Source organism: Salvia splendens, chromosome 16 (assembly GCF_004379255.2).
Source record: "Salvia splendens isolate huo1 chromosome 16, SspV2, whole genome shotgun sequence".
Taxonomy (NCBI): Eukaryota; Viridiplantae; Streptophyta; class Magnoliopsida; order Lamiales; family Lamiaceae; genus Salvia; species Salvia splendens.
Genome location: NC_056047.1, coordinates 8,882,172 through 8,892,227, shown reverse-complemented (window position 1 = coordinate 8,892,227; position 10,056 = coordinate 8,882,172). Strand labels below are relative to the sequence as shown.

The following is a 10,056-nucleotide window of genomic DNA, read 5'->3' as shown; positions in this document are numbered from 1 at the left end:
TATATTTCTAGATATAAATAAATGAATTCAAACCTAACATATTGCAAATAGTTGAAATAATTTTAATTAATACTATTCACATTAATCAAACTAGAACAATTTAATCAAATATGGACGTTTTAAGAATTGTGAGAGGGCAATAGGTCAATATTGTAAATAGTGAAGGGCAATTTGGTAACAAAACAAGTTCCAGCGCAACAAGAAACAGCAGCTTATTAATATTATAAAAAGTAATTAATCCCCAATTTTTGTTTCACCATTTGCTCTTTTTCTTCATCCCCTTTCTTCTTCATCCCCTTTGCGACACTCACAAATCGCGGCGCATGGTTTTCTGACTTTCTCTCTCTTCTTCTGAGCGATGTTCTTGAGCCCTCTCTTTCTCTCACACAACTCCTATATCAGCATTATGCTCCACACCACTTTCTTCCGCCACAGGCTTTAAATTTCTCATACCTTAAGCTTAAATGCATCTTCATCTTCTTCCCTAAAATTCACATCTGTTTTCCAGCAAAAAGGAATCATGAAAATGAAAAGCTCCACAGATTTCGACGATTCTCTATTGAGTGATGACGAAATCCCCTCCGATTCTCACTGGATCGCGAATTCTTCCCCTAAATTTCACGGTAACAAATCACACTGAAATTTCAAATTGCTGTTCTAGGTTTCCATATGTCTAATTTCAATCGATTTTGAATGTCTCAGCTATGGTGAACTTCGAGCAGGCGCGAGGAGAGAGAAGCAGCCGATCAAGGCAGTCCGATGGCGGAGCGGAGAACTGCGAGGACGAGTTCGACAGTAGCCTCCTCCATCCGCCGGAGAAGAAGCGGCGGCTGACGGCGGAGCAGGTTCAGTTCCTAGAGAAGAGCTTCGCCGTGGAGAACAAGCTCGAACCGGACCGGAAAACAGAGCTGGCAAAAAAAATCGGTTTGCAGCCGAGGCAAGTCGCGATCTGGTTCCAGAACCGGCGAGCCCGGTCCAAGACCAAAGTTCTCGAGCGAGAATACGGTTCATTGAAATCGTCCTACGATAAGCTCAAGTCCGATTACGATTCCCTTTCCTCAGATAATGAGAAGCTTAGAAACGAGGTATATGCACAATTTTCAATATAAACGACCAAAATTACATTTTTATGGAGTAATAAAATTCGACCTAATAATAAATAACAATAATAAAACTTCAAATCTTCATCCTAGTCATTGGTGGAACTAAGGGGGGCTTAAGCTCCCACTAAACAAAATAATTTCTAAATCTTTCTTTACAATTATATTAAATTATTGTAGTATTTTAGGTTAATTTATAAAAGCTTCTAGACGCGTAGGCCCCACCGAAAAAAAATTATGCCGAAATGTTGTGGCAGATCAATTTTTGCGATATTTTGTGTAAATACTATTTTCCGTTACCAAGTCAGATAGTAATTAAATGTGTTTCAAAATCTAAAGCTCAAAATTTTAAAAATTTAACTCTCACTGGAGTTCTTTTTTCTTGAATCTGCCCTCATCATTGTTCGTCTGCAGCAGACGAACAATGTTGTTGTCTGCATTAGGAGTGCCGACGGGCTGATCATACATCCGATAGGGATCTTTTGTTGTGCAATTTTGCACAGCAGCCATTGTTGTTCCTACTAAAAAATTGAAAAATAGATAAATATACAAATAAATAAAATAGAAAAAAGTATGAACAAACTTGGCCGTATTAGGAATAGTAAGGGCTGTTGTGCAAAACTGCTCAGCTGAGGGATCCCAATCCTGATAGATTGTACATGCTCTCTTACTAAATGCTATTTGCAGATTTGTCTGTTAAGCGCGAAGCTGGTGGAGAAGGGAAATGACGGAAGTACCCCTGTTGACGTTGCGCCCTGCAAGCAAGAGGATGCTTCGAGCAACTCGTCGCATGTGTTTGAGGCAGATCAGACGTCGGCTTTGGAGCAAGATGGTGAAGATGATGAGAGTCTTGTGCAAAGATTGTGTTTGCCTAAGCTTGAGAGTGAATACTATGATGATCATTTGCAACCTAATTCTTGCAACCTTGGATTTCCTGTCCAAAATCAAGGAACGTGGTTTTGGCAATGTTGATTTGGGGTTTATGAATAAGTATTTGTTCATTGCTCCAATTTTATGTGGATGTGTGTTGATAAGGGCAAAGATGAAATAATGGAAGGTTTTCATTTTATGTTTCTTCTTATGTATTTCTTGTTTTAGTATTCCTGATGATTGTGATGGAATTTGACTGGGAAGTCATGATTTTAGTTTCTCTGGAAAAAAACCTCGGAACCCTTATTACTGCATAAAAATAAAACAGAGAATAATAAAAATAATATACTTAGTTTATAAAAATATTATCCCAAATTACGAAAAAGAATTCTATAAAATTGAAACACAATGTGGTGTTTTCATTTCATAATTAGAATGGAAAAGAATTGCCACATAATATTGATATTCACAATTGGGAATCGCAATAAATTAGGACAACAAAGTCAAATTATTAGTTCATATACAGCGGTGTCTCTTATCTGTCCCTTAACCGTCTCTTAAATTACTATTCTAAGGTGCCACTGTACTTTTTTACTCCATCTCTTAACTAAGGGACAGAACCTGCAACCCTCCATCTCTTATCCGTCTCTTAATCATCTCTTAAATTACTATTCATTCATTTTCATTTTTTATTTTTATTTCCAACAAATTCAATTAATAAAAAACACACTTCATTAAATAAAATAAAATTACAGCATAAAATAAAAATACAACTTAAAATTAAAAAAAAAACAAAAAAAAACACATAATTAAAATCCTAAAAAAATAAAAATTAACATAATTTAAAATACAATTTTATAAAAAATAAAAAAAACTACTCCACCGGCGAATCTTCCCCCGAAGGCGGTGGAGGTGCACTGAAGCCACCTGGAGGCGGAATACCAAGTTGTCTTGCCATAAACTCAATTCCGGTAAGATAGGCTTGGTATTGGAGATGCGTCATGCGGGAAGTGTCTGCCATTGTGGCGGTCATGTACATGGACATTAGGGAGTTCGAGGGTGCCCCCGAGCCCGCCTGGCTTGATTCGGCTCGGCCCCTCCTCCCTCTAGCCGCCTTCGCCGCATTTCTCCCTTGCGTCCGACAGCGCCCACGGGAGGACCCCCCGGCATCGTCTGTCGTGCCCTCAACCTCCTCCAAGGCAAACTCTTGTGCGGCGCTGCCCGAACCGCCCTCACTAGACGAGTATTGTACACCCGCCGTGTGCTTCATGCTCTTCGAGGTCAAACCCGAGCTGGACCGATCACTGTCGGCCCACCTTTCCTCGTCTTTAACGACCTCCCAAACATCGACATTTTTGAATTGTTTGGCGGTGTCGTCGAATTAGACTCGCAAAGCCGACCTCAGAATGTCGGCTCTCGTGGCTCCGCTTTGGTAATGAGCCGCTTCACTCTTATAGATGGCGCAAACTTTTTTGACCTCTCTGTCAACTCGATCAAATTGAGCGCGGAGCATCTTAAATGTGCGGCGACGGGACCCATTGGGATTAATCTCGTGGTAGGCCTCAGTGACCTTTCCTAGAAGCACTTCCGGGATTGTTGATTACCGACGATGGGAACGTACGAGACACTGATCCAGGCGTTGTACACAACCAGCGTTTCCTTGGGGCTGTACGGATGTCGGTCTAGATCCTCCTCGTCCGCCTCCGCCTTGGAGCTTCCACCGCCTCGGCCTCCTTCCAGAGTGGGTTCAACCGAATAATCCTCCCGAATCTGGGATAATCCGTGCGAATACCTCGGGGCGGAGGGACGGGCGTATGCATCCACATCAAAATGGGGTGGTTGGTACCCCTGGCGTCGCCGAACCCTGGCTGCCCATTGTCGACGAACCGAAACCACCACCCATGACATTGTACATGCCCCCCAGTCGCCGAATGCGTTGATGTCATACCCGCCGGAGCCGCCACCGCCGGAGTTTCCGTCGCTAGACATTTTTTGATGAGAGGTTAGATGAAAATTGGAGAGGAAATGCAGATGATTTTGGAAGAATAGATGTGTATTTGTGTGTGAAATGAGGATGAATTAGGAGTATTTATAGAGTAAAAAAATATAAAATAAAAACGGTCGAAAAAACGGTAATATTACCGGTTTTTGATTTTTTATTTTTTTTTAAATTCGAATTTTAAAAATTGATTTATTGCGTCAGCGTGACGATGCCCACTCACGAGACGGCTCGCCATTCGTCTCGGCAGGACGGGACGCTCGGCTGGATGGGGACGAGACGGGACGCTGTAACGCGTCTCGCTACCGTCTCGTCCCGGCGTGACGGGTTACGAGCCACCCGCGTGATGCGTTGCGGGTGACCTTAGATTGTACATTACTTTTACTTCAGAGCAATGATGACTCCTGAGACTATATTGATGCTGACATTTTGTTGTTCACACTGTGAGATTGATAAATATATCAATATTTTGTTTAAAGTTTATTTCGATAAATTCAAAGTTGGGACAATACAAATATACAATATTGTTTACACTAGCGTAAAACTATGCTATTGCTACCATTGATTTTTAATTAATGATTATATATTAAGTTAGTGAATGTGTGAGACGCTGATTGGCGTAAACTCCTATGTTTATGTGGGGATTTTTCAATTATTAAAAATGTCGTTATATGGAATAACTTTATGATTTTGGTGAGACTTTGGGAAGGCGTGGCAGAATTGCGTGACAGACGTCGCTATTAATTTATTCGTTAAATATTTGATTTCGACTTTGGTGGTTGATAATTTGTAATGTTTTCAAGAGTTGAAGGCTAATCCCAGACTCAAATCTTAATCTTTGATTAAATGCTATATTGGATGCTAATGTTTTTCAAAGTTGAAATAGCTAGAGATTAAACTGTTAAAGAAAGGCTTAAACGTGACTCTAAAACTGTCACTCTAAACTTGTATTCGTATACTTAATTGAGTAGTTGAGACAAATTAAAATGGGACAAAGGAAGTGTGCTGTATGATACATGTGCGTAAACTATGTACTTGTGCATATACTCCAGTATTTACACAAAGAATCAATATAAGGTTAAATTATGTACTTGTGCATATAAAAGAGAAAACAAGAGTTTTTTTTTTCAAAAAAATGAGTCTAATTAATCTGAGATATTTTTAAAAAACTTGGCATACTATTGGTATTTAGTAGGGATACTTGTGAAATTAATGTACAAATGACCCTTTTTTTACTTTATAAGGGATGTATGTTAATTCAGGCACAATTGACTTTTCTTTTAATTTATATAGATAAAATTGTAATGACATGAGATTTAATGTCTAATTGATAAAGTAAGAGACATGGAGGAAATATGTGATGAAAACAGAAGTAGTAATTAGTGGATTGTGAGGTACATATTATAAAATGATGTGTGGTTAGAATGTTGTTTAGAAAACTTTCTATATTTAAAACTAGTCTAATTTTGGTAGACGGTATAAAATGGTAAAACTAATCTATTTTTTGTGGATGGAGATAGTACAATATATATCTTAATTAGAAAATAATATTGTGTACATTTAATGTATATAAATAGAAATGTTAATTTAGTCTGAAACTCGAGGACTGGTGTGAATATCCCGCTAAATAAGAGGTTATAGTTAAAAATATTTGGTGCAATAAACTTACAATCCAATTAGTTTGCAACAAAGTAGGGTTGATCCATAAACCGGTGGACTTACTCGATGTGTAGGACCTAAGTGCACTACTTTTATCTTGTTTGACATTTCAATGGCGATAATATAATATACTCTATACTATATAACTATAAAAAATTTATATTTTATTTTTTCTAGTAGTACTATTTAAGTATAGATTTTTTAAAAAATAACATAATGAAAATAAAAGAATTGGAAATTTTTATTCATTGTAAGAAATATTTTGAATTCTAAAACATGTTTTAAAATTTATTGAAATATAGGAGTTATTTATTATTTTAGTTTATCAAATCATAAATTAGATGTTCAATGTCATGATCCATCATAATATATTCTTAAATTTAAATAATTTAACAACTCATGATTTGTTAAATGTAATTCTTTCCTTGATATCATATATTTTTACACCATTAGTATTTATGCATGATCGCCTAGATTTCATCATTATGCACAGAAATGATTAAATGACAATTTATTGTCGTCAATCCGATTAATTCACTGGACTAGCTCAATCTGAGCCTTTAGAATTAGTATTGAAAAGTTTCTAACTCGATAAAGTTTATGTCTGATTAGCTTATACTCCCTCCGTTCTAAAAAAGTATGAACTTTAGGTTCAACACCGGTTTAATGCATTTTTGGTAAAGTAAGAGAGAGATGGTGAAAGTTTTTTAAATGTGGTTAGTAGAGAATGAGTCTCACCTCATTAGAGAAAAAAGAATTCTAAAATTTGAATATTCATACTCTTAACTGATGGACGAAAAAGAAAATGAAGCATACTCTTCAGGGACCTGAGGAGGGAGTATCTATTAACCTAGTTAACTAGTTATTTAAATTAGGTTGATCCCAAACTCGTTGAACAACTCAATTGACATTCTAACGAAGAATCCCAATTCGATCCCAACATGAAATAAGAAGAAAAAAATTACTAAAAAAATTAATATTCGATCATACGAATATTTAAATTATTCAATAGAAACATACTCCAAATCTCTGATTTAGAATGCTAAACAAAGATCCCAACATGAAATAAGCAGAACCACTCAATTAAATTGAATATCAATCTCAAGGAAGTGGGACCCATCCATGACGAACACTAGCCACACACGTGTCCCTTCCCATCAAATCGTACGTCAAAACCATGCTACGATGGAGCAGCAGATAGATGCCTACGCCACGGACTAATGGGCCCGCCAACAGTGGGCTGATCGTGACAGGGCCTGAGACGTGGCGCGCATCCTACGGTGGTGGTGCGGGCCGGGCCTACGCGAGCGACCACGTCGTTGTCGCGCGTTTTTATTCCAGAGATGCATTCAATAAGAGGAAGGTGATGTATGTTAATTTCACTAACTCTACATTACGGGCCCCATTCGTATCGTTCGGGTTCGGGTCCCCCTCCCAACTACATATTGGGCCCATATCGCAAGTCGCGGTGGTCCTACCTTAATTGGGTGAGGACCGAGGAGTACTCCCTCCGTTCCATAGTAATAAATTCATTTTATTGGTACGTTACATAATAATATAGTCATTTCCCTTTTTAGTAAAAGTCAACACATTTTTCAACGCCTACTAAACTCTTTCTTTCTACCTTTTTCATTTTCCACTTATTCTCCCTTTTACTTAACTCACCTAACACAATTTTTCTTAATCTCCGTATCGAAAAGAAACGCCTCCATTACTATGGAACGGAAGGAGTATAATTTTGGTGAGAATATAGTCATTGTTGGATAATTTTGTCTTTCTATTTTCTGGATTTGATCTGCGATTTTGAGATGTGTTCATGGCATATTATCCCAAAGTATTAGTGATACGAGTTGAGATATACTAGTAAAACTTGATTTTAATAAAATATGAGTGAATGAGTAAATAGACGTGAAGTTTATTTACCATTTTTGTTAAAAATAAAGTGAAAAATGGACTTTTAATGGAGGACGAATCGAAATGACAAAAGTGAATAATTAATAAACGGAGAAGGGAGCAGACAGTATATATCAAGCAAGTACACTTTAGTGGTTGCATAAATCATAAATGCACTATGGGATTCGAATAAGAACCACCGAAATGAAAATAATTTAAAAATTAACTACAGTTAAATTTATATGTCAAAGTGTAAAATGTTTTTTTTTTACTTTAAATGAAATGTAATGTGAATCTAATCCTTATTAATGCAATGTAATGTTCTGTAAATTCGAATTTCTACAAAATTAAAGAGCATATAAAAAAACACATATTTAAGACCGGGCCATTATGGCCCGATGGGCTCGTGGGTGTGGCCTAGATTGAGGCCAATTCAATGTTGCGTTACCATGTAAAAGCTCCAATAAACCCAAAGCTAATGGACACATATTTTGCAATTGTGCAATAAGCCTCACTTTAAATGTCTACTACTTTAACATAGAAACGGACAATGGCCTCGGATTTCTCTCATCTAACCCCTCAAGAAATGGTTTCATCTCACCTTTGAAACAATTGAGGAATCTGCTCTTGATCCAAGCTAACAATGTGTTATGCTGCTACATTAGTTTGATGCAGAGAAAGACTTCTTCAATCCTCGAAGGAAGCTCCACATGAATGTGGAGATGATGAATAGAACAATACCGGTCGTGATGGCGTATTTGAGCCCAAGGTTCACCAACAAGTTCACCAGAAGTCCGGCTAGCACAACTCCGACAAAATTGGCCGTGACAGCAGGCCAGAAGGGCATGTCCAATACGGAGGCAATGATGGCCCCTGTCCATGCCCCGGTGCCAGGGAATGGCACTGCAACGAACAGCATCAGCCCGAGCCACTGAAACTCTTCTACTGGCCCAGCCTTCTCTTTGGCCCTCTTGAATAGCATGTCGAGGAATTGAGAAGCCGGTGATTCTTTCTTTCCAGCTAGAAAAGTCGCGAATGCTTTCAGATATAGAACGATAAAGGGCACGGGGACCATGTTCCTGCGGCAAGTATAAGGTGTGTTGATGAATAGTGATTTGTGTTTAGTGACAAAAACAACATCATCTAAGCAGGATAAAGCTAGATTGGCTGTCTATATTTATATGAATTACTACATCTTAAATCATACTATAGTACCTAGTACTTGTTGAGAGCATATCTCAAATAAAGAATGCTATAGAATTCAAGATTCATTCAATGAGACGCACTTCTAGCTAAAGGGAATGCAAAAATTTAATTTATAGAAAAGCTAAAACTTACTCGAATTTCATTTCCCACATTTCACAATGACGTGTGCAATCAAAGTACTCTCCCCCAATTCAGAACAAGCTCTCATTATTACACATTCTTTCAAGAATTCCCAATTCACCTAAATTCTCAAACAAAGAAAACCTAACAATTTTGTTCTCTAACAACCAATAGCCTCAAAACAAAAAACTAAAGACAAGCAACATACCTCACATTGTCAAATTACATACATAATTAATCAAAAATTGAACTTTAAAATCCCAAAAAATATGTGCAGAAAATTGACACTAACCCAAGAACAGACACAACAGTGAGCATCACAGGCTTCATCTGCAGCCAATAACCAACAGGAATCGCGCCACGCAGCTCGATCACAGGAAGCGTGGCCAAGGCAAAGACAACAGCCTCATCGGGCCAGCCTGAAGCCCTCAATGCGTTAGCAACCCTGACGCCGAAGCCCGAAGCCCTAATTGAATCGGAAGCGATAGCTGAAGCAGCGGCTTTGGCTTCGCCGGAAAATGCGTAGAGCCCAACGGAGACAGACGCCAACAGCAACACCCAGAATAGGAATTTCAATGGCTTCGCGTCGGAGGTTAGTAAAGGTTCTTCCTTGGCGATTTTCTGGATATATTCGTTGGATTTTGCTCGGGTTAAGGAGATATTGCGACGGCCCAGGTGGGAGAAGTTTAGTTTGTGGAGAATTTGAGGGTTTTGGGATGGAGAGAAACGAGCATTTTGGGAGGGGAGTTTGGGATTGGAGTTGAATTGAGGTGAAGTAGAAATGGTTTTAGAAGAGAATGATAGAACGGCAATCATTGATGGAAAATTGAGGGTTCTGCAATAGAGAACGGCAGCGGCATTTCCATGATTTTGGATAAAATTATAAACTTTTTCTTTTTTCAATTTTTGGGAATTTATTTAGGCAATATTGAAAGATCATGCGTATTTAGTCACACGACTCTCACCAATCTTTTACCAGTAAGATCAGAGTATATAGCTGTGGGTAATCAATTAATCCATATAAAAAATAGATTATGATTTAGTGCAATCTAAAGTCAAAACATTGTACTTGTATACATTTTGATTATAATGGAATTCCTTAATTCAAATAATTTATTTGATTTATTTTTAATCATTTATTAGTACTTAGCTGTTCAAATTTTATATAAGTAGTTCTAAAGCTAATTTATTTTAATTATTTATTACTTA

General features: G+C 37.8%; 2 protein-coding genes across 2 annotated transcripts; one reads left to right on the top strand and one right to left on the bottom strand.

Moving 5' to 3' along the window:
- Positions 1-238: 238 nt before the first annotated feature.
- On the top strand, positions 239-2,169 carry LOC121772323 (homeobox-leucine zipper protein HAT5-like). The gene is made up of 3 exons (XM_042169373.1): positions 239-623; positions 703-1,085; positions 1,788-2,169. The coding sequence occupies exons 1-3, from the start codon at positions 521-523 to the stop codon at positions 2,070-2,072; spliced, it is 771 nt and encodes a 256-aa protein (XP_042025307.1). The 5' UTR covers positions 239-520; the 3' UTR covers positions 2,073-2,169.
- Positions 2,170-7,931: 5,762 nt separating this feature from the next.
- On the bottom strand, positions 7,932-9,806 carry LOC121769718. The gene is made up of 2 exons (XM_042166457.1): positions 9,140-9,806; positions 7,932-8,600 (listed from the first exon to the last, which is right to left on the bottom strand). The coding sequence occupies exons 1-2, from the start codon at positions 9,661-9,663 to the stop codon at positions 8,183-8,185; spliced, it is 942 nt and encodes a 313-aa protein (XP_042022391.1). The 5' UTR covers positions 9,664-9,806; the 3' UTR covers positions 7,932-8,182.
- Between the last annotated feature and the right edge of the window lie 250 nt (positions 9,807-10,056).

Excerpts from the sequence above, each read along its gene's own strand:
- LOC121772323 (XM_042169373.1), top strand. The coding sequence starts at position 521 with ATGAAAATGAAAAGCTCCACAGATTTCGACGATTCTCTATTGAGTGAT. Across the intron at positions 624-702 it reads TTCTTCCCCTAAATTTCACG|CTATGGTGAACTTCGAGCAG; the intron begins GTAACAAATCAC and ends TGAATGTCTCAG. Across the intron at positions 1,086-1,787 it reads ATGAGAAGCTTAGAAACGAG|ATTTGTCTGTTAAGCGCGAA; the intron begins GTATATGCACAA and ends TGCTATTTGCAG.
- LOC121769718 (XM_042166457.1), bottom strand. The coding sequence starts at position 9,663 with ATGATTGCCGTTCTATCATTCTCTTCTAAAACCATTTCTACTTCACCT. Across the intron at positions 8,601-9,139 it reads ACTGTTGTGTCTGTTCTTGG|GAACATGGTCCCCGTGCCCT; the intron begins GTTAGTGTCAAT and ends TACTTGCCGCAG.